The sequence below is a fragment of the Chrysemys picta genome, chromosome 16 (genome assembly GCF_011386835.1).
Source record: "Chrysemys picta bellii isolate R12L10 chromosome 16, ASM1138683v2, whole genome shotgun sequence".
Classification (NCBI taxonomy): domain Eukaryota; kingdom Metazoa; phylum Chordata; order Testudines; family Emydidae; genus Chrysemys; species Chrysemys picta.
In genome coordinates this window covers 8,914,139-8,938,384 of record NC_088806.1, presented here as the reverse complement: position 1 = coordinate 8,938,384, position 24,246 = coordinate 8,914,139, and the positions used below count along the sequence as shown (strand labels likewise).

The window sequence follows — 24,246 nt, the reverse complement described above, 5'->3', positions numbered from 1 at the left end:
TATTCATGGACAATTTTTGAGTTGGTTTAACCAATTCCTCACCTGTGCAGGCAGCTCTCGAGAGCAGTTTTTCCCCAGAGCCGTGGAGGTCTGGGACCCATGGCTCTTCCCCTCGTTCCAGCTGCGAGATCACATCAGGTTTGGAAACTGGAAACCCTGTTCAAGGCAAAGAAAACAAGGGAAGTCAGTGGAATTTGTGGGATAGTTGTCACAAGGAATATTCCATGATTTTAAGCCCAGATCATTTTTAAGTAGTAACATCCCAGGGCCAGCTTCCTTGGCTCAAAGTGGCAGGAGAGTTTATTATTATTATAAATCATATTCATTATCTTAGTTCCTAACGACCAACTAACAGTGGGTCCCCATTGTTGTAGGCACAGTACAAACCCAGAAGAGTAGATGGTCAGTAAGGACATAAGAACGGCCGTACTGGGTCAGCCCAAAGGTCCATCCAGCCCAGTATCCTGTCTACTGACAGTAGCCAATGCCAGGTGCCCCAGAGGGAGTGAATCTAACAGGTAATGATCAAGTGATCTCTCTCCTGCCATCCATCTCCACCATCTGACAAACAGAGGCTAGGGACACCATTCCTTACCCATCCTGGCTAATAGCCATTAATAGACTTAACCTCCATGAATTTTTATCTAGTTCTCTTTTAAACCCTGTTATAGTCCTAGCCTTCACAACCTCCTCAGGCAAGGAGTTCCACAAGTTGACTGTGCGTTGTGTGAAGAAGAATTTCCTTTTATTTGTTTTAAACTTGCTGTCCATTAATTTCATTTGGTGGCCCCTATTTCTTATATTATGAGAACAAGTAAATAACTTTTTCTTATTCACTTTCTCCACACCACTCACAATTTTATATACCTCTATCATATCCCCCCTTAGTCTGCTCTTTTCCAAGCTGAAAAGTCCTAGCCTCTTTAATCTCTCCTCATATGGGACCCATTCCAAACCCCTAATCATTTTAGTTGCCCTTCTCTGAACCTTTTCTAATGCCAGTATATCTTTTTTGAGATGAGGAGACCACATCTATACGCAGTAATCAAGATGTGGGCGTACCATGGATTTATATAAGGGCAATAAGGTATTCTATGTCTTATTCTCTACCCCCTTTTTAATGATTCCGAACATCCTGTTTGCTTTTTTGACCGCCGCTACACACTGCGTGGACATCTTCAGAGAACTATCCACGATGACTCCAAGATCTTTTTCCTGACTTGTTGTAGCTAAATTAGTCCCATCATATTGTATGTATAGTTGGGGCTATTTTTTCCAATGTGCATTACTTTACATTTATCCTCATTAAATTTCATTTGCCATTTTGTTGCCCAATCACTAAGTTTTGTGAGATCTTTTTGAAGTTCTTCACAGTCTGCTTTGGTCTTAACTCTCTTGAGCAGTTTAGTATCATCTGCAAACTTTGCTACCTCACTGTTTACCCCTTTCTCCAGATCATTTATGAATAAGTTGAATAGAATTGGTCCTAGGACTGACCCTTGGGGAACACCACTAGTTACCCCTCTCCATTCTGAAAATTTACCATTTATTCCTACCCTTTGTTCCCTATCTTTTAAACAGTTCTCAATCCATGAAAGGATCTTCCCTCTTATCCCATGACAACTTAATTTACGTAAGAGCCTTTGGTGTGGGACCTTATCAAAGGCTTTCTGGACACTATGTTCACTGGATCCCCCTCGTCCACATGTTTGTTGACCTCTTCAAAGAACTCTAATAGATTAGTAAATCATGATTTCCCTTTACCGAAACCATGTTGACTTTTGTGCAACAATTTATGTTCTTCTATGTGTCTGACAATTTTATTCTTTACTATTGTTTCAACTAATTTGCCCGGTACTGACATTAGACTTACTGGTCTGTAATTGCTGGGATCACCTCTAGAGCCCTTTTTAAATATTGGCGTTACATTAGCTATCTTCCAGTCATTGGGTACAGAAGCCAATTTAAAGGACAGGTTACAAACCATAGTTAATAGTTCCGCAATTTCACATTTAAGTTCTTTCAGAACTCTTGGGTGAATGCCATCTAGTCCCGGTGACTTGTTACTGTTAAGTTTGTCAGTTAATTCCAAAACCTTCTCTGTGGCCCTGAAGAATTTACTATCTAAATAGACAAGACAGACACAGAATGGGGGAAGGGGCAGAACCCACCAGCAGAGTGAACTATGTGAAGGCAGAGTGACCGATCTGATGAACAGAGGCATACGCCTTGTGATTATTGTATTTAATGTTACGAGGAGGGTCAGTGTTTTCTGGAAATTGCTGCTATTACTGTATTTTTTTCTGAAATTATTCTTCATTTCTGGAACCACCCTTCATATCAGGAATTGCTGAACAGAGGGTGGATGGGGCATGCAGGGTCACAACCCTCCAGATTTCTGCCCAGAGACACCTGACTCCTGCCCAGGGTGCAGGGCAGAGACTGGAGGCTGGCTGTTGTTGAGACTTGCTCCTCATAGAAGTCTGGGCTCAGCAAAACCACTTTGCAGCTTCCCCATGACAGCCAGGGCAGTTGGCAGTAGGACACCAGGTTCTCTCATCATGCTGCAGAGTGGACGGCGCTCGCACCTGCTCTCGACTGCGTCCACAGCACCTCTCCTCTGCTCATCTCCTCTGCACACAGCTGGTTCATGCCCTGTCTCCCCAGCACACAGCTGGCTCTAGGCTATCAATGCCAGTGTCTGGGCCCCACCTCCCCCACACAGCTGGCTTCTGTCCCCTCCCCCCAATGCACTTGTGACATTGCACGCTATATGATTTTATGAAAGTATGCTCATGATTATGAATATAATGTAACTGAAATATGCTTCATGCAAAAGGTCTCTTGTAAGGTATCATTACAAAGCTTATAATCTACTGAGTGTGAGCATGTACTACTAAATGTACCACTCTTGTATCTGAAACTAGAAATATAAAATATAACTCTGAGGGCCTATTTTGTAATTATGCAAACTGTGGGCCATTAATGGTGGTTTGGAATCTTGATGGCTGCCATTAACCAGGACAATTGTCTGTAGATGGCTGTTTTACTGGTAAGTCTTCCTGTATATGTGTGTGCTGGCAAGTGGGTATTGAAGTCTTACAGTGACATGTGATCAGGTCATCTGAACTGGAATCCATCTTTAACCTGGCGCTTTTCTATTGAGAAGGAGGGGGTGAGAACCCAGAGAGAGACAAAGGATTCCCCCTTTATGCAAAAGATATAGAAGTGGGTGGGACAGAACCAAGAGAGGGGGCCATCATGAGAAATCCCCTAGCTACCACCTGAGCTGGAAGAAGGGCTGTACCAAGGGAAAGGACTGTGCCCAGACTAGGAAGGCATCCAGTCTGTGAAAGAAACTTATTGAAACATCTCTGAGGGTCAGATTTTAGCTGTATTCAGTTTTATTATTGTTTTAGGCTTAGATTTGCGTGTTTTATTTTATTTTACTTGGTAATTCACTTTGTTCTGTCTGTTACTATTTGGAACCACTTAAATCCTACTTTCTGTATTTAATAAAATCACTTTTTACTTATTAAAAAACCAGGGTATGTATTAATACCTGGGGGGTGGGGTGGGGAACAGCTGTGCATCTCTCTCTATCGGTGATATAGAGGGCAAACAATTTAGGAGTTTATCCTGTATAAGCTTTATACCGGCTAAAACGGATTTATTTAGGGTTTAGACCCCATTGGGAGTTGGGCATCTGAATGTTAAAGACAGGAACACTTCTGTGAGCTGCTTTCAGTTAAGTCTGCAGCTTTGGGGCACGTGGTTCAGACCCTGGGTCCTTGTTGGAGCAGACTGGCATGTCTGGTTTAACAAGACAGAGGGCTGGAGTCCTGAGCTACCAGGGCAGGAAAGCGGGAGCAGAAGTAGTCTTGGCACATCGGTTGGCAGTTCCCAAGGGGGGTTCTCTGATCCAACCCATCACAGCACTTTCATGCTAAAGGATTATATATTGCTCATGTTTGTCAATTACTCTGTTTTCATTGCCAGCAAACACTGATCCTAGTTATGACTGATATCTGTATATTTGATCCAGCCCTTAAAAGCATGAATTTTTCACACACTATGATGCTGAGATGGGCCAGATAATCCCGGGGAGGGCTCAGGGATGGGATTCCTGTGAAATCTGGTATCACTAAAAGGTGATGAATGCAAGATCTAAAGGCTGGTTATGCAGATCTCCATCTTTTGAACTTTGCCCCACGCAGAAAGGGGCAGTGACTGATTTCACCTCATTCAGCAGATTGAAAAAGACAAATAGACTTTTTTGGGAGAAACAGCTGCGTTTGAGCTGATTGAGGGTGGTCTTTTGGGGCTACAAACTGACATGAACTGATAACCAAGAGGTAAGCCTTTAAGAACAGTTCCAAAGTGTATTAAAACCTATCAGGGATTACCAAGAGGACTCATGAGGGGACGACGGTAAATACGCATTTGGATGGTCTTGTTTTATACTTTTTCACCCATAAGGCTTAACCCCTGGCACACTGTCATGGTTTCATAGGATCTGTGCAATGCCCTGGCTTTTAAACAGTCCTTGGGAGGTGCCCCTTGAGTGCGCTAGACCCCCAAGGGGTCCCACTCTTCCACAAGGATAGACCATGTAGCTTCAACATCTGAGATTGAGCCTCTGGCTTCAACACTCCTATTTCAACCTGTGAGCTCTGCCAGCAGGTCCAGCTGAACTACACTCCTGTTCAGAAACTATTCCTCATTCATGCTTCAGTGCAGCTCAGAAAGTTTTTGCTTTGACACTGGACAGACTTAAAACATAGCAGGCTTATTAGTCAACCAAAACACAGCATTGGAAAGTCCTTAGATTAGGACTGAGACGCAAAGAAGAAAATATGGTCCATACTGGCCAATGCCCTTGAGCCATGCTGCTGTAGAAAACATTTTGTTTTCCTTTTACTGTGCCTGTCCATTTGTATTTGCTGCGGTAGAGCTCCCTGCACCAAAATTCCCACCTCTATCACACACACACACTGCTCACAGCCCTTTGAGAGAAAGCAAAGCACAGGAACTGGACGTTAGTCCAGTGAAGACAGTGGAGGACAAGCTGCAATCCTCAAACCCTAGTCAAAAAGGAGAGGCATGTGGGTCTCTACCCATAGAGAGGGGCTGGCTAGAGGCTTGATACCTGAGAGGGCATTCCTTGAGCAGACCATGGAGCAGGTCAAAGACTTAGCTACACCAGAACTGTGACATCACAAAAGCACCTTTTTGAGGAATTAGGAAATCTAGTTACTCAGGCGTAATGGGAGGGAGAATTCACACACTGGGGGAGTTTGAGAAGGCTGGGGAACTAAACACTAAAATTCTTCTGGAAAATGGAGACTGTAAGAAACGAGAACTGGGCCACATAACCTCAGGAACATGCATGGAGGAGCAAGGAGGTGAACATAAATAAATGGGTTATTGAGCCTAATATAAAGCTCAGGCTTTGTGGGAGTAGTTATCCTGAAGTCTAGGATTTACCTGAATAGGCCTAAGGAGAGAATCCCAGGTCAGATATTTGGCACCCTCATTTTGAGAGACTAACGAGTAACCACAAACAGGTGCAACATGCCACAGGATTCTGAAAGAAGGAAGTTTGGGGCGGGCTTTTAGCAATTAGGTTGCTATGCAGTATCTCAGCAGTTGGACCGCACTCATATATTGGAATTATTAATAAATAAGTGATGTAAATCATGAGTATTAATGCTTGATGCTTAATTATGGACTTCCCAAAGGCCACATATGAGTTGGGGCAGCTACTGACATTACTGTAATCAGAGTAAGGAAACAGATATAGTATATAGCCATGCTATTACCATAAGGAAGTGGATAAAATACCTCTCCTAGTTACCACTTTTTCATTTTGTTGGGTCCTCGAAACAGTGTAAACTGAAACAGGGCCTCCCTTGCCTCTCGATCTTTGTTTCCAATGGTGTCCATAACTTGTAAGTATGCACAGTGCAAGACCCTCTTTACAATACTTATCTTAGTCTAATCGTTATGTGTATTAATCCTTGCCTATGATTTCAATTATAATGGTCTGTATTAAATCAAGTTTCTGTGTTTCACCGAATTTCATCTTCTCAATTAACTTTGAGTAGCCATGTACAAGGGCAAGTTTTACCCCAATACGTAATATTATAGATGTAAAAACTGTACAGGTTACACTACCACTTTGTGACATCATCAACAAAGTGCCCAGGTCATGGCCCTCCTATGGGAGGGAGGAATGCAGCAAGGACTCAGGATTGGTGGCCAGGATCGCTGTGCACAGAGATGGGGAGGTTAGATGGGGAGGGGGGTAATGAGTGGGAGAGGGAGTCAAGAGTTAAAATAATAATATTTGGGGGGGGAAATGTATAATGAAGAGAAATAAAACTGGAGTGTAGGCGCTAAAGCAACAAGGCTTGGGTAGGGATTTGGGGTTAAAGATCTGAGATCCCCCACAGCTCTAGATCCCCAAACCTCTCCTCCCTCCCACTGATCTATCCAGCCCACTTCCTGGATGCCTTCCTCCATACTCCCCTCCCTTTCTTCCCATTACTCTCAGCCAGCACTACCTCCCAGCACCTTGAGAGTTTCTTGTGTTCCCTCATAGTCTCTCACTACCTCATCCCTCCCTGTTGCTTATTAGCTGTAACTCTGCACACACCCTCGCCATGTCCTGACACCCCAGAATTATCTACTCCCCTGTTCTCCTCCCCTCCCATGGCTCTGTTCTCCCTTCCCTTGTGGGGTCCTGAATGGCAACATTACATGCTCTCCTATCAAAAGATGAGCTCCTCTGACTGTCACACAAGCCATGCATAAGTCATACAGCTATTTATTCAATTTAGAATTCTACAGGTGGCATATTTTCCTCTTAAAATGAGGAAAAGTCATGAAAGCTCTAGTTATTAATTTAGTTATTAATATATTCAATAATGATAAATTAAATACAATTTTGAAATGACTGATAGCACCAAAAAAGCACATGTCCAAAAATTATTCTAGTGGGTGGGAGATAAGGCAAAAAAAAAGGGGGGGGGGCAAGGAAACTTGTCAAAACTTGTGTCAAGGTTGCTTCCCCACTTTGAACTTTAGGGTACAAATGTGGGGGCCTGCATGAAAACTTCTAAGCTTAACTACCAGCTTAGATCTGGTCCGCTGCCACCATCCCAAAGCTAATTCCTTTCCCTGGGTAGCCTTGAGAGACCTTCACCAATTCCCTGGTGAACACAGATCCAAACCCCTTGGATCTTAAAACAAGGAAAAATCAATCAGGTTCTTAAAAAGAAGGCTTTTAATTAAAGAAAAAGGCAAAAATCATCTTTGTAAAATCAGGATGGAAAATAACTTTACAGGGTAATCAAACTTAAAGAGCTCAGAGGACTCCCCTCTAGCCTTAGGTTCAAAGTACAGCAAACAGAGATAAACACTCTAGTAAAAGGTACATTTACAAGTTGAGAAAACAAAGATAAACTAACATGCCTTGCCTGGCTGTTTACTTACAAGTTTGAAATATGAGAGACTTGTTCAGAAAGATTTGGAGAATCTGGATTGATGTCTGGTCCCTCTCAGTCCCAAGAGTGAACAACTTCCCAAACAAAGAGCACAAACAAAAGCCTTGCGCCCCCCACAAGATTTGAAAGTATCTTGTCCCCTTATTGGTCCTTTGGGTCAGGTGTCCGCCAGGTTACCTGAGCTTCTTAACCCTTTACAGGGAAAAGGATTTTGGCGTCTCTGGCCAGGAGGGATTTTATAGTACTATACACAGGAGAGCTGTTACCCTTCCCTTTATAGTTATGACACGCCCCCCAAATCACAGATAGTGTTGGACAGCCGGTTCCACACTGGCTGTGATTTCTTCCTGGAGCTAATAAGACACATGTAACGTTAGACATACTACTGATTATATAAAAACTAACAATATGTTCCACATTCCAAGAACAATTTTTAACCAGTTGATTCTGGGAAACTTTCCCGGGAGAGTGCATCAGCCACTTTGTTAGAAGCCCCTGAAATGTGTTGTATTTCAAAATCAAAATCTTGGAGAGCTAAACTCCACCGAAGAAGTTTTTTGTTATTCCCCTTGGCGGTATGAAGCCACTGTAGCGCAGCATGGTCTGTTTGTAGTTGGAAATGCCATCCCCAAACATATGGGTGTAGCTTTTCCAGCGCGTACACAATGGCGTAGCATTCCTTTTCGCTGATTGACCAGTGGCTTTCCCTCTCAGACAGTTTCTTGCTGAGAAACACGACAGGATGGAATTCTTGATCCGGTCCTTCCTGCATTAAAACTGCTCCCACGCCCTGCTCGGACGCATCTGTGGTTACTAGGAATGGTTTGTCAAAGTCTGGGGCCCTTAGCACAGGGTCAGACATGAGTGTCACCTTAAGCTGGTGAAAGGCCTTTTGACACTCATCAATCCACTGAACTGCATTTGGCTGTTTCTTTCTGGTTAGATCTGTTAGCGGGGTGGCGATTTGGCTATAGTGTGGTACAAATTGCCTATAATATCCGGCCAAGCCTAAGAAGGATTGGACCTGTTTCTTTGACTTTGGAACCGGCCACTTTTGGATAGCATCCACTTTGGCCTGTAGGGGATTTATAGTTCCTTGACCCACCTGGTGCCCCAGGTAAGTCACTCTGTTTTGGCCTATTTGACTCTTTTTAGCCTTAACAGTTAGTCCTGCCTGTCGGATGCGCTCGAAGACTTTTTCCAGGTGCTCCAGGTGTTCTGTCCATGAATCAGAAAAAATGGCCACATCATCGAGGTAGGCAACTGCAGATTCTCCCAATCCCGCTAGGAGACCATCTACAAGTCTTTGGAAGGTGGCGGGTGCATTTCGCAACCCGAAAGGGAGTACATTGAATTCATACACCCCTGCCTGGGTGACGAAGGCTGACCTTTCCTTAGCGGGTTCATCAAGTGGTACTTGCCAGTACCCTTTGGTTAAGTCTAAAGTAGAGATGAATTGGGCATGTCCCAATTTCTCCAATAGCTCATCTGTGCGTGGCATTGGATAGTTGTCAGGACCAGTTAGAGCATTTAGCTTACGGTAGTCCACGTAAAAGCGTATTTCCCCATCTGGTTTGGGAACTAGAACCACTGGAGATGCCCATGCACTATTAGAGGGGTGGATTATACCCATCTGTAGCATGTCCTGGATCTCCCTTTGTATAGCAGTTTGGGCATGAGGTGACTCCCGGTAGGGTGGGGTTCTAATTGGGTGAGCATTACCTGTGTCAATGGAGTGGTATGCCCGTTCGGTCCGTCCTGGAGTGGCTGAGAAAATTGGTGCAAAGCTTGTGCACAGCTCCTTGATCTGCTGTCGCTGCAGACGTCCAAGGGTCGCGGAGAGGTTCACCTCTTCCACGCCACCATCCCTTTTTCCTTCGTAGTAGACACCTTCAGGCCACTCCTCGTCATCTGTTTCCTGGGCTGTAAACTGGCAAACGTTTAATTCTCTGGAATAAAAGGGCTTAAGAGAATTAACATGGTATATCTTAGGCTTTATGTTGGAGGTGGGGGAGGCTATGAGATAGTTAACAGCTCTTAGGCGCTCCTGGAGCGTGAATGGTCCTTCCCACGATGCTTCCATTTTATGGGCCTGGAGCGCCTTTAAGACCATGACTTGGTCTCCTACTTTGAAGGACCGTTCTCTGGAATGTTTATCATACCAGGCCTTTTGCTTTTCCTGAGCATCCTTTAGGTTTTCTTTAGCAAGGACTAAAGAGTGCCAGAGGGTGCTTTGTAGGTTACTTACAAAGTCTAGAATGTTAGTTCCTGGAGAAGGCGTAAACCCCTCCCATTACTGCTTCACCAACTGTAATGGCCCCTTAACCTCGTGGCCATACACAAGTTCAAATGGTGAAAACCCTAACCTGGGATGTGGTACAGCCCTGTAGGCAAAAAGCAACTGCTGCAACACTAGGTCCCAATCATTGGAGTGTTCATTTACAAATTTACGTATCATGGCCCCCAAAGTTCCATTAAACCTGGAACTGTTCTCTTGATGCTGGAGACATCAGTTCCTCCTTGGACTGTAGACTGGGGCTTGGTCCCTCTGGAAGAGATGCAGGTGCTGGGGCTGTTTCCATTGACTGTGAACCGCTGTCTGCGGGTGCACTATGTGGTATTTCAGGCTCTGGCTGAGCCTCTTGGGTAGGGTTATCTGCTGCTTCTGCCAGTTCAGGCTCGCTGGTGCCCTCTGGCGTTGGAGTGAGTGGTAGACGGGTTTGCAAGCGCTGGACTCAGTGCTGGCAATGGTTCTGTTGCTGGTCGTGTTGCCAGTTCCGGTTCTGGGACTGGCTTTGGCTGGGTCTCTGGGATTGGATCCACTACGGCTGTTGCAGTCGTTGGCAGGGGATCCGGTTCTACCACCTTTGTCTGGGTCTCTGGTAACACAGACGGGGCCCTGGGGGATGGCTCAGGAACAGGGATGGGGGTGGAAGCTGGCTTAGCCTGGCTGCGGGTGACTATTCCCACTTTCTTGGCTAGCTTCACATGGTTGGCCAAGTCTTCCCCCAGCAGCATGGGGATGGGATAATTGTCATAGACTGCAAAAGTCCACATTCCTGACCAGTCCTTGTACTGGACATGCAACTTGGCTGTAGGCAAGGTTACAGACTGTGACACGAAGGGCTGAATTGTCACTGGAGCCTCCGGGTTAATGAGTTTGGGGTCCACTAGGGATTGGTGCATTGTCGACACCTGTGCCCCAGTGTCCCTCCAAGCGATAACCTTCTTTCCGCCCACTCTCAAGCTTTCCCTTCGCTCCGAGGGTATGAGAGTGGCATCTGGGTCTGGGGATCTTTGGTGTGATTGGGGTGTAATGAACTGTAATTGGTTGGGGTTCTTGGGGCAGTGAGCCTTTATATGTCCCAGTTCATTACATTTAAAACACCGCCCTGCTAAGGTATCACCAGGGCGATGTTGGTTGGTGGAGACTAGTGTGGTGGGGTGGAGACTAGTGCGTCTGGGGTTTCCCTTGGGATGTGGGTGGGGCCTTGGGTTGTCCCTGGTTGTAAGGTTTGGTTTCGGGTTGCCCCTTCTGATATTCACTCCAACTGCTACTAGTTTTTTTCTTTTCTGCCACCTCCACCCATTTGGCTCCAATCTCCCCCACCTCGGTTACAGTTTTGGGCTTCCCATCTAGGATGTACCTTTCTATTTCCTCAGGAACCCCCTCTAAAAACTGCTCTATTTGCATCAGTAAGGGCAACTTTTCCGTAGATTTAACATTTGCTCCTGATATCCAGGCATCCCAATTTTTCCCAATGTGGTAGGCATGTCGGGTAAATGACACATTGGGTTTCCACCTTAAGGCTCTGAACCGCCGACAGGCATGCTCAGGTGTTAGCCCCATTCTGATTCTGGCCTTGTTTTTAAAAAGTTCATAACTGTTCATGTGTTCCTTAGGCATTTCAGCCACCACCTCTGCTAAGGGTCCATTGAGCTGCGGCCTCAGCTCTACCATATACTGGTTTGTAGTGATGCTGTATCCAAGGCAGGCCCTTTCAAAATTTTCTAAGAAGGCCTCAGTATCATTGCCTGCCTTGTAGGTGGGGAATTTTCTGGGATGGGAAGTGGTACCTGGAGAGGGGTTGTTAGGATTGGCTGTTGTATCTGGCCTAGCCCGTGCTAATTCCAGTTCATGCTTCATCTCTTTTTCTCTCAGCTCCATAGCTCTCTGGTGGGCCTCCTCTTTGGCTTTTTCTTCTCTTTCATGGGCCTCCTCTTTGGCTTTCTCTTCTCTTTCTCTCTGCTCTTTCTCGAGTTTTTTTAATTGAAGCAGTCTCTGATGTTTTTTTTTATTTTCTTCTGCTTCTAGTCTGGCCAGTTCTATTTTGTTAGCTACTTCTTTGGTAGTCATTTTCCTGTTTTCTTGTGCTGGGCCACACCCCTCTGCAGTTGACTGAAACTGGGATGCACTCAGCTCAGGCTGCTGCTGAGGTAACAGAGACTTTCTAACTAGCTATCCCCGAGAGGTAGAAAGCAAAAAAACAATTTAGCTTGTAAATTCCTTTTACCAGTTGTTTGCTCACTGATTGAGCCCTTCTCTTAACAAAGATCCTTGTTAAAAAAAACTTAACACCTCTGCCTTCAGGAAAGGAGAGATAAGATATGCATCTACCTTAAGCTCTGCTTTCCAAGCAGCTAGAAAGGAGAAAAAAAAAATCTTACTGGCTTTTGGTTTAAAATGATCCCACCGCTCTGCCACCATGTCAAGGCTGCTTCCCCACTTTGAACTTTAGGGTACAAATGTGGGGGCCTGCATGAAAACTTCTAAGCTTAACTACCATCCGCTGCCACCATCCCAAAGCTAATTCCCTTCCCTCGGTAGCCTTGAGAGACCTTCACCAATTCCCTGGTGAATACAGATCCAAACCCCTTGGATCTTAAAACAAGGAGAAATTAACCATCCCCCTCCTTTCTCCCACCAACTCCTGGTGGCTCAAGATCCAAACCCCTTGGATCTTAAAACGAGGAGAAATTAACCCTTCCCTTTATAGTTATGAAAACTTGTATAATTAATAAAGGTATAAAGTTATTACTATTCAGGTTCTTTAGAGACCCCACAGCTTCTAATATCCGAGTGGACAGAACTCCTTACCCAGCAAGACCACCATCTCATAGTTCTCCTGCATGACATCCCTGTAGAGGGCTCTCTGAGTGGGGTCCAGCAGAGCCCCCTCTGCCCTGGTGAAATGCACAGCCACCTCCTCAAAAGTCACCAGCCCCTGAAAGATCAAGAGTCCAACACTCAGTACCTGCAGCCCCACTCACAGCCCCACTATTCACGGAACAGCAGCACCAGGTAAAGGGAAGCTCCGGAAGGCACATGTTAACAGAGTCCCACCCCCACCTTGCCTAGAGCAGCCAGGAGGCATCAGAGGGTGGAAAGAGAGAACCTTTGTGTCTCCCAGCTGACAGACGGAGGCAGGGTCTTCACATTTATCACATACCTACTAGCCAGAGCTTGATATAAGAGATGGGGTTGTCTCTGTACCATGCTGGTGGCTCCCTTGTAGGAATCCCAACACTCTCCAAATAAAATATATGGAAGAAAGGGGAAGTCAATAGTAAAGAATATAAGTGAGAAGGTCGGAATTGTAGAAAATTGGTAAGGGAAGCTATCAGAAATCAATGACCAATCAATGAAAATAAGAAGGAAGTTTTAAAAAGTATATTAAGTACAACATTAATCTTAACAATGTTAGTGGTAAATTACTAGATGGAAATGGTAGAATTATCAAAAATAATGCAGAAGAGGTAAAAGTGTTAAATAAATATTTCTCTCTTAGATTTGGAGAAAAACAGATGATGTAACACATATCATAAGATGTTGATGCCAACAGTCTTTCCATTCCAACAGTAACTCACAAGGACGTTAAAGAGCAGCTATTAAAGTTAGACATGTTTAAATCAGTGGGTCCAAATAACCAGAGTTTTGAAAGACCTGGTGGAGGAGCATGGTGGACTGTTAATATTGATTTTAATTAGGACTTGGAACACTGGGGAAATTCCATAAGACTGGAATAAAGCTAATGCTGTGCCAATATTTAAAAAGTGTAAAAGAGAGGACCTAATTACAAGACAGTGCTAGTCTGAAATCGATATTGGGCAAGATAATGGAGCAGCCGATACTGGATTTCATTAATTAAGAATTAAAGGAGGGTAATATAATTAGTACCAATTAAAAAAAGGTTTAGACACAATAGATCCTATCAAACTAACTGGATATCCTTATTGGATGAGATCAAAAGTTTGGTTGCAGCTAATAGTACGGATGTAATATATCTAGACTTCTGTAAGGCATATGACCTGGTTCAGCCCAATATTTTGACTAGAAAACTAGCAAGATACAAAATACACATGGCATAAATTAAATAGATTAAAAACTATGATTGTAAATGGGGAACCATGGTCGAGTGGATGAATTTCTAGCGGGTTCCCGCAAGGATTGTATCTTGGCCCTGTGCTATTTAAACATTCTTATCAATGACCTAGAAGAGAATATAAAATCATCACTGATAAAGTTTGCAGTTGCCACAAAGATTGGGGATGGTGGTAACAAATGAAGTGTCAATAGATTCAGGCTCCAGCACTGGGAGTCTGGGAAGTTTTCCCAGCCCTGGCTGGAGGGCAATTTCCTGTTCCACAAAGAGGGGAATTTCCATTCCCAACTCCTGTGCCTTGAAAGTAGGCCCTACCTGACACTAAACCCCATATTCAGCATAGTGGTATGATTATAATAGGATTAGGTCATAATTATGATGCATTATGTGCAAGATGTATCATTCGCAGTGTCATTGGAAAAGTTAGGATAATCCTATTCAGCAAATCATATTTGTGTGCATAGATCATGTTTGTATCTGAAGTTATGAATATTGATTATGTATCTGTATTTCAAATGTGCTTACTCTGGGTAACACCCACAACTAGCCTTTCAGGTACAACAATGAAGAAGCCAGACAGTGCTGATGGCTCATCAACAAAGACAATGGACCGTGGAAGAGCTTAGCCTTCCTGTGAATGTGTCAGCCAGCCTATGAGTCATGGCTACTATGACTCAGCAGGGCATGCTAGGGCATGTGACCAGACCACATGACACTGAACTCCATTTTGGTACCTGTATTTTTCCACTAACTGGACTGGGAACTGAGTTTGGAAGAAAGGGTTCCTGCCATGTGGAAAAGCTACATAAGGTGGGGTGTGACATCTTCTCTTAGATAAAAGCGGTGTGATGTAACTAATCCAGTGCTTACTCGACAATTGGGTCGAGGGGAACAAGTATAGCAATAAAGAAGCCTGTACTGATACCCGCCTCTGGGTAAACCTGCTCCTTTTTTCTTCTAACAATAATTACTTTAAATCTATCTTTCTGCAGCTAATAAACTTGTTTTATGCTTTATCTTAACCTGTGTATTTTGAGTGAAGTGTCTGGGGAAAATCTGAGCTTGGTTAGCACAATCTTGTTGTGCATATCTTTCCCATATTGAGGGGAAGGTGAATTATATTAATGAGCTTACATTATAGAGATCCCTGTGCAACTATAAGATGGTATAATTCTGAATTTACATTACAGCAAGTGTGCAATGTTGGGGAGCTGGGAAATTGGCTGTTGTCTTCTATCCATCCTTGAGTGGCTTAGGTAAATTACTCAGGTAGCTTAGTTGGGTGTATGGCGCCACCTGCTGTTGTGCTGGGTGATAACAGGGCTTGGAGAGGCTGGCTGAATCTCCAGCAAAGCAGTGTGAGAAGGGCCAGCCCAGCTTGAGGGTTATAGGGCAAAGCAGTTCCCAGAAGCCCCCCAGAGTGCATCCCGGGGGTGACAACCCATCACACCCTAGATTACACAAGTCTCAGCAGGTTTGTCACATCCTGTCCCCTCCCTTTTTCCAACCTAGATATTTCCTGCCTCCCACCACCTGTAGCAGCTACCACCTTCCTATGCATTTACTGCTCCTCTCCCTCCAAGCAGAGCCCACCACCAGCTCCGTGATAATCTCTTACCTGAGCCAGCTCCATTGCAGCCATTTCCTTCCCCTGGGAGGATGGGATGATCTGGAGCAAAACGTGGACGTTATTCTCTAGTCTGACAGGATGAGAAGGGCAATGTGAGAGACTTCAGAGGGGGCTTTCATCCATTCCACAGGCCGACTCCCCCCAGGATTTTTCCCTACTAATGGACATTCTAGGATCTGCCACACTGTGAAGCACAGAGTGACCTTATTCCAGTAGAGGCCTAGCCCCTTCCGACCAGGGTGTAGCCGTCTGAGAAATGGTGAAACTCTCCCAGTAACAGTCTCTCTGTTACACTTACCAAGTTTGAGGATGATACCAAGCTGGGAGGGGTTGCAACTGCTTTGGAGGACAGGATTAAAATTCAAAATGATCTGGACAAACTGGAGAAATGGTCTGAAGTAAATAGGGTGAAATTCAATAAGGACAAATGCAAAGTACATCGCTTAGGAAGGAACAATCAGTTGCACACATACAAAATGGGAAATGAGTGCCTAGGAAGGAGTACTGCGGAAAGGGATCTGGGGGTCATAGTGGATCACAATCTAAATATGAGTCAACAGTGAAATGTTGTTGAAAAAAAAGGAAACATCATTCTGGGATATATTAGCAGGAATACTGCAAGCAAGACACAAGAAGCAATTCTTCTGCTCTACTTCGCACTAATTAGGCCACAACTGGAGTAGTGTGTCCAGTTGTGGGTGCCACATTTCAGGAAAGATGTGGACAAATTGGAGAAAGTCCAGAGAAGAGCATAAAAAATGATTAAAGGTCTAGAAAACACGACCTATGAGGGAAGATTGAAAAAATTGGGTTTGTTTAGTCTGGAGAAGAGAAGACTGAGAGGGGACATGATCACAGTTTTCCAGTACATAAAAGGTTATTACAAAGATGTGGGTGAAAAATTGTTCTTAACCTCTGAGAAAAGGACAAGAAGCAATGGGCTTAAATTGCAGCAAGGGCGGTCTAGGATAGACATTAGGAAAAAAAACCTTCCTAACTGTCAGTGTGGTTAAGCACTGGAATAAATTGCCTAGGGAGGTTGTGGAATCTCCATCTGTCATAACTATAAAGGGAAGGGTAACAGCCCTCCAGTGTACAATACTATAAAATCCCTCCTGACCAGAGACTCCAAAATCCTTTTACCTGTAAAGGGTTAAGAAGCTCAGGTAACCTGGCTGACACCTGACCCAAAGGACCAATAAGGGGACAAAATACTTTCAAATCTTGGTGGGGGGAAGGCTTTTGTTTGTGCTCTTTGTTTTTGGGTTGTTCGCTCTTGGAACTAAGAGGGACCAGACATCAATCCAGGCTCTCCAAATCTTTCTGAACAAGTCTCTCATATTTCTAACTTGTAAGTAAACAGCCAGGCAAAGTATGTTAGTTTTTATCTTTGTTTTCTCAACTTGTAAATGTACCTTTTACTAGGGTGTTTACCTCTGTTTGCTGTAACTTTGAACCTAAGACTAAAGGGGATTCCTCTGGGCTCTTTAAGTTTAATTACCCTGTAAAGTTATTTTCCATCCTGATTTTACAGAGATGATTTTTACCTTTTTCTTTAATTAAAAGCCTTCTTTTTAAGAACCTGATTGATTTTCCTTGTTTTTAGATCCAAAGGGGTTGGATCTTGATCCACCAGGAGTTGGTGGGAGAAAGGAGGGGGATGGTTAATTTCTCTTTGTTTTAAGATCCAAGGGATTTGGATCTGTATTCACCAGGGAATTGGTGAAGAGTCTCTCAAGGCTACCCAGGGAAGGGAATTAGCACATTGGGAGTGGTGGCAGCGGACCAGATCTAAGCTGGTAGTTAAGCTCAGAAGTTTTCATGCAGGCCCCCACATCTGTACCCTAAAGTTCAGAGTGGGGAAGCAGCCTTGACACCATCATTGAGGATTTTTAAGAGCAGGCTGGACAAACACCTGTCAGGGTTTGTCTAGATTATACTTAGTCCTGCCTTGAGTGCAGGGGACAGGAGTAGATGACCTCTCAAGGTCCCTTCCAGTTCTATGATTCTATGAACCAAAGGCGAGAGAAGAGCAGAATCAAAGGAGTCACTTTGGGGGATGCTCCCTGTCATTGTCCCCAAGGCAGCTGTCTCAGGTTTACAAAGTTGTTTGATGCTTCAGCCTTTATACAGTCTCTCCTGGGAGTGCCCCCTTTCATGGGCTGGGCCTACTTTTACCTTTTGACAAGTGTGAACGTGGGGGCTCTGAGACTGGGCCTTCTTGCCTCAGCACACAGTTTCTTTCTGTGGCTCCTCAGTGAGTCTAAATGAGTAGATACTCCTGATAGAGACTGTGAATATAAGAAGGGCCCACTGTGTCAGACCAATGGTCCATCTTGCTCAGTGGCCAATGCCAGGTGCTTCAGAGGGAATGAACAGAACAGGTAATCATCAAGTGATCCATCCCCTGTCACCCATTCCCAGCTTCTGGCAAACAGAGGTTAGAGATACCATCCCTGCCCATCCTGCCTGTGACACTGGCCGATGAGGTGTTAGCTCTTGAAAAAGCCCCCATGTCTTAATTGAACACGGACAAACGTATAGCTGGAATCAGTCTGGCTCACTTGTGTTAGTATTGTTAAAAGAGGTATTAGGATTATAACAATGTGTTTAGACATCACTGAATGCTTGTGAGTTGCTGCCTTGGTTAATATCTGATTAGTTGTATTGTGAGCCTCTGTTACTATGTAAATCAGCAGACAGCAGAGAGTCTTTACCTATGTGAAGTGCTGATTGGCAACAGAATGCATCCTGCCTCGCAGGAAAGGTCCATCAACACCAGATAGACTATTATGGGATGTTAAAGAAGACAAAAGATGGTTTTTGACCTCCCATTAGCTGAGTTTGCAGTTCAGAGCACATGGCAGGAAGGTGATAAAAACCCCATACAGAAGGAACAGATTATATATATGATGCTTGGACTCTGGGGGGCAAAGTTTCTAGGCATAAGCAAGAAATCCCCAGCTGATTAGCCTGGGTTAGTCCCTAGGAAGATATAGGGCTTGCTTATCATAGAAGCTTCTATTACCTTTTGAAATTTAAGACTGTAACTTGTCTGCATCTATATGATTACCTGCTTTAACTTTGTAAACAACTTTCATTTCCTTTTAAATAAGTCTTAATACAGGTTATTACAGGACTGGCTACAAGTGTTGTCTTTGTTGTGAGATCTCAGATTCAATTGACCTAAGTAAGTGACTGGTCCTTTGGGACAAGGTCAGGCTTGACAAAGCCCTGGCTGGGATGATTTAATTGAGGATTGGTCCTGCTTTGAGCAGGGGGTTGGACTAGATGACCTCGTGAGGTCTCTTTCAACCCTGATATTCTATGACTGGCAGTAACCTGAACATTGCTGTGATTCGTGGTGTAAGGCAGTGGTTCTCAACCAGGGGTCTGGGGCCCACTGGGGGGCCACTAGCAGGTTTCAGGGGGGCCGCCAAGTAAGGCCAGTATTAGACTTGCTGAGGCCCAGGGCAAAAAGCTGAAATCCCAGCGCATGGAGCTGAAGTCCAGGGCCCTGAGCCCCACCAGCCGGGGCTGAAGCCAAAGCCTAAGTTATGTGGATTTGCGGGGCCCCTGTGGCATGGTACCCCCAGAGAGGAAGAAAGTGCCCCGAGGCCTCAGCCAGAGGGTTGAGCCCTGACACACTACTGGCTTAGAGGTTCTCTACCAGTCAAGAAGGGGGATCAGTGAGGGAAGACTAGCAACTGATGGTTGGAGGGGTGAAGAGGTTTTGGGTATGGTGGGGGAAGAAGCATCCGGGATTGGATAACCTGGGGCTGGGCAGTCTCCATAAGGGACACTTGCTCCACCTGTGCCCTTTCCACACCCTCTTGCAAGTAGACAATGACCACACTGTCCCCACGCCACCCCTAGCTGTGTCTGAGGACTCTTCCAAGTTACACCCACTAACTCTCTTCCTATTTGGGGTATAGTTCGGGGCAACAATTTCCCTCCAAGATCAACCCAGCTGGTTGTTGGCTGTTCTGGTGCCACAGTGTTGATGTCACTAGGCCTAAATGAACCAAAGTTCCTTCATGTTTAACTCTAATCGACCTCAAAAGCCAGGGACAGAAATTGTAATTGATAACTGGTTGTTACACATTCCAACCCCCCACCCCTCATACTGGTACCAAGCGGTAATAATGAGGCCTGTATGTTTCTGGCTGAAGGGGAGATAATAAATCAAAGGGAAACAGGACCTGATAACGGTTTAGAGGAGTGTTACTAACAAGCTAGACTTATAGTCGCCAGAATGATTTAACTGCTCAAATGTATAAACATGGCTTTTGTAAAAGAAGGGAGGGGGAAGAGGGAGGAACTTAGCTGTGAAATGTAATTGCTTGCTACTTGCTAAAAGTAAACTATTATAGGAGAAAGTGAGGGGGAAGGGGTAAAGGAGAAAGAAGGGGGGGTAAAGGAGGAAAGAAAGGGGGGTAAAGGGGGAAGCCTAGCTGCAAACAGAATAAAAAGGTAAAGCTGCTTGTCTCAGTGTGCTTGATCTGAGACGTGCCAGTCTCTTTGCACTGCTTTGAGATCTCAAATAAACTTTGTTTGCTTCTCCACCCTGGTGTGTTCATTGGCGCGAAGCACACTGGGCAACGAACCCCACTGTTGCTGTCCTTGGGCCCTCTGTGCCGGCAACAACAGGGTGGGTGAAAGGCAGAACCGCAGCACTTCTCGGGCAAAATTTATTTTCTTCATGCAAAAGTAAAAAGAAATTCTGTGCTGGACATGAATTCTTTGCGTATGCAGTGGCACAGAATACCCACATGAGTAACTCACACCTGGCACAAACATAACCTGCTCACTCCCATCTCTTCTTCCTGTGTCTCAGAGTCCCAGAGCTACTGCTGTCATTAATGCACACAGGCTTTCACTCCCCATCAGTGCTGGTGAGACCCAATCCAGCTACAGGACTGAACCCTTATTCTCCCATCACATGGAACCGTCTCAGCTGAGGGGGAGATGAGAGGGGGAAGGGGTACAAAGGGAAAAGAGTTGTTGTAGCTATGTTGGTCCTAAGATATTAAAGAGAGGGATTTTTAAATTGGTTCTAAAAGAAATTACCTCACCCACCTTGTCTCTCCAAGAGTTTTGAAAGTGGCAGAAGGAGTCAAAGAGGAAGACAGAGCTCAAGATCCCCTGGAAGAAACTACATTTCCCTTCTGCCCCTGGGTATGTTTGTATCCTATATCAGGGACCATCCCATTTCTCTCACAGCAGCAAAGGGAGACTGCAGCCAGCCCCAGATGGTCTTTCCTGATCCTGGGATGTGTGTTGTGAGAAAGTTTGTGTGTAGCGGGTGCATGGGCTGGGTACAGCTAGACCTATCTGCAGAGTGGAAACTCAGGGCAACTCCAGCACAGGATGGGGGCTGTGGGCACGGGTAGTAGTTCTGGAGCTGGGCCTCTGTCCCCTCCAGGTCCCATGGCAGATGGCTCTGGCAGCATCATTGCAGGGTAAGGTTGGGGTAGTGTCTGAGATCAGGGTGGGAATTGGAGGGGGGGTCCTTGCTCAAGAATGAGGGATGGAATTCACCTCCCCAACCCTCTGCAGAGCTCAGCAACTAGGGATTTATCCAGTGAAGTGAATTTCACTCTGGGTGACTTTGAGCCAGCCACTGAAAGATCCTTGTGCCTTCAGTTCCACACTGGCCACAGGAGTTTCCTAGTACTCCCTCCCCAGACTCCCGGGGACAGCCAGGGATAATTAGTGGGTTATGGGAATTAGAAGATGAAAATTCACTAAGAACAATGATATTTGTGTGTTTATTATTAAATCCCCAGACACCCACCAATCCCCGTCCTCCTTCCGATGAGCTATAAATATCTAAGGGACTCAGCTACTGATCCTGCAGTCAGTTCCTGCCCTTCCCCACTTTCTAAAGCAGCACTTTTAAGAACAGGCCAGGGAAACATGTAAATACTTTGAACCAAACTGCAGAAGCTGCTGAGCATGGAGAAGTTAAAATGAAACCAAAGTTCCATCTCTCCAAGGTTCTGGCCCCTAGTGCAAAATTATAGACACTCCCCAGAAATATGAAATGGCAACTTCATACCTGATAGAATGTTATTTATCTATTGACTTCTGGGAATTACCAATAAAAAAACCCTCAACCTAGTGAAGGTGATATCCTGAGGAAAAGATCTAATGTGTCTTTACAAATCGGTATGATCTAATCTGGAACTTTATACACTAAAATGCCTAATTCGTAGCCCTATGGCGATTGCCTGGTGTCACTACAGGGCAGAATTAAGGTTGGGGGCCTTAGCTGTGAATTTCCATCCCCTAGCATATTGTGATTGCTGTTAAGTGGGTTTGACAAAATTCATTTTGTCTATTTCTTTCTTTTAATTTCAATAGATGATATCGATATTTATTTTAAGCCCTTTTTTCAATGTTTATAATTTCAATGTTCAGAGCTGTGGGAAGTCATGGGGGTCGTCAGACAACAATTATTTAATAACAGTAAATGTTGAGATTCCAAAAGCAAAATCATATAACTGTTCAAAGAGAAATTGTCAATGTCACTCGCAAAATATACCATGTAAATATCCTTAAATCAAACTTGACTTTCTCCAGAAGCATTTTCTGTACATTACCTATATAAATATTTTTTCATCTGTGTGTGTGTGTGTACAGTGAAATCAACATTACAGCAATTTATTAATAACAATCCAATCCTTTCAGGTGTAACTTTAAGTATGAAGTACTTTAATTATTTCACTTCCTGGACTGTAATGGTTCATTTCAGGATAATTACACCCTCCCTATGATGTATTTAACTCTCAGTACCGTAACCTCATCATGATGTAGCTCCTGTCTGGGAGCTCTGCTGAGGACAGTGGCATTATGATCAGAAGACGACACTCTGACACATGATCAGAGACACATGGGAGAGGGTGGAGGATGAGGTAACATGGAGGCTACCAGAGTTGAACATGGCCCTACAGAATGTCAGGCACAAACTCCCTCTCAGCCTCTCCTACCTCCCAGAGTCCGTAATTCTGAAAATGGTTCCCTGAAATGTAAATAGCCCCAGTACGAGAGACAGTGATTAACGCAGGTACCTTAGGGGCTGCAGTGCCAGCCATCTGCATTGAGGAGGGGGGTTAAGAATTGCAGTAGAAATTGGTTAGGCTGGGAGAGGGCAAAGCTGATGTGGGACTGGGAGCCGAGTAGACTAACAGGCCAGAACTCATGGGGGGTTTGGGAGAAGAAGTCAACAGGACTGGGTAGATGCACTTCAGTGTATTTTCCCCATTAACCATTCTGCCATATATTTAATTTAGAAACTTTTCATTCACATCTAAACACCTTGGAGCTAAGTTGGGTTGATGCATTTCCACTTACAGTGGTACAGTTTTAATTAGGTGCTTAATCAGATGCTTATGCAACACAAAGCAGTCAATAATTGGCATGTTTCATTAATTAACTTGACTGTGTGCTGTGCATCACTTTTTTTTTTTAAAAGATGGTGTGAGTGAGTCAAAATTTTAGTCATTAAGAAATGATAATTAGGTGTCAGTTCATTTTTCATGTATTTATCTCAATTTTAATTTCAGTTTTGAATCAGTATTAATACCATGTTGTTTTAATAGCATTAGGGTCTATTTGTATAGTTGTTTGCAAGATTTCATTGGCTATTGTGAACCAGCAGTCTTAACCTTTTATTTTAAGATTCCTAAATATAATCCAGCGCACCACTCCTGAAAGACTGCAAGCCCTGGCCTGTGGCAAGTTCCTTAGAGAGAAAACACCTGACGAGCCCTTTTGCCCTAAAAATCGCTTTTGGGTCTTTGACATTGCTTTATCCGCCCCACCAAAAAATGCTATAGGTAACGAGGTTATTACAGCGTGCCTTCACTAGTTATAGTACTACTAGCTATGGGCCAAAACTCAAATGGTTCTGTTTGTTTTATCTTTCATTCAGCTTTGCAATTATTAGATCCCATTTAAAAACTGGCAGTAAAATAACCAAAGCAAGTTAAGAAGAGAGTGGCATCAGGCAAAGGTGGGGGTAAAACAATAAAGGGAAAGAACTGACTATGCAAAAAGGAACATCCCAAACTATCAGAGCCCCAGACCCTCGTCCAAGTGAATCCACCCCAGCCAGGCATATCAAGCTGGGTCCCTGAAAAATTGCCCATCCTGTCTGGCAGTGAATGCTGCATGTTCCAGATGGAGCTATGGTGTGTGCATCTGCTCTGCTGACATGCTGCTTTGGTACGGAACGCACCACGGCCACAGGGAGCAGAGACATGGACTCCTACAAACCAAAATCCCAGATATACCTCCAACATCCCATCCTCTCCCCCACCTCCACATGGCCATTCTCAGCCTATTGCTAACAGTTCCTTCCAGCCTTCAGCACTATAAATAAATAAAACATGATGTTACAAAAGAGATTGTGCCAGAGAAACCTGACATTTGATACAGGGATTTGATACAGTTCCACATGGGAAACTATTCATTAAATTGGAGAAGATGGGGATTAATATGAGAACTGAAAGGTTGATAAGGAATTGTTAAAGGGGAGTCTACAGGGGGTCATACTGAATGGTGAGTTGTCAGGCTGGAGGGAGGTTACTAGTGGAGTTCCTCAGAGATCAGTCTTGGGACCGACTTATTCAACACTTTTATTAGTGACTTTGGCACAAAAAGTGGGAGTGTGACACAAAGCTGGGAGGGATTGCCAATATGGAGGAGGACAGGAAAAACA

At 44.5% G+C, this 24,246-nt stretch overlaps 1 protein-coding gene across 16 annotated transcripts in view; it reads right to left on the bottom strand.

Moving 5' to 3' along the window:
* The window catches only part of LOC101931003 (zinc finger and SCAN domain-containing protein 2-like), a 32,371-nt gene that overhangs the window by 3,895 nt on the left and 4,230 nt on the right, over positions 1–24,246 (bottom strand). For 2 of the 16 annotated variants that reach the window (XM_065569614.1, XM_065569615.1), the window contains exons 2-5: positions 18,239–18,308; positions 15,510–15,591; positions 12,607–12,733; positions 43–156 (exon numbers count right to left, since the gene is read on the bottom strand). In XM_065569614.1, coding sequence (XP_065425686.1) covers positions 43–156; positions 12,607–12,733; positions 15,510–15,591; positions 18,239–18,308 — 393 coding nt within the window. The other 14 variants (XM_065569628.1, XM_065569627.1, XM_065569619.1 and 11 more) reach the window with 10 other exon arrangements.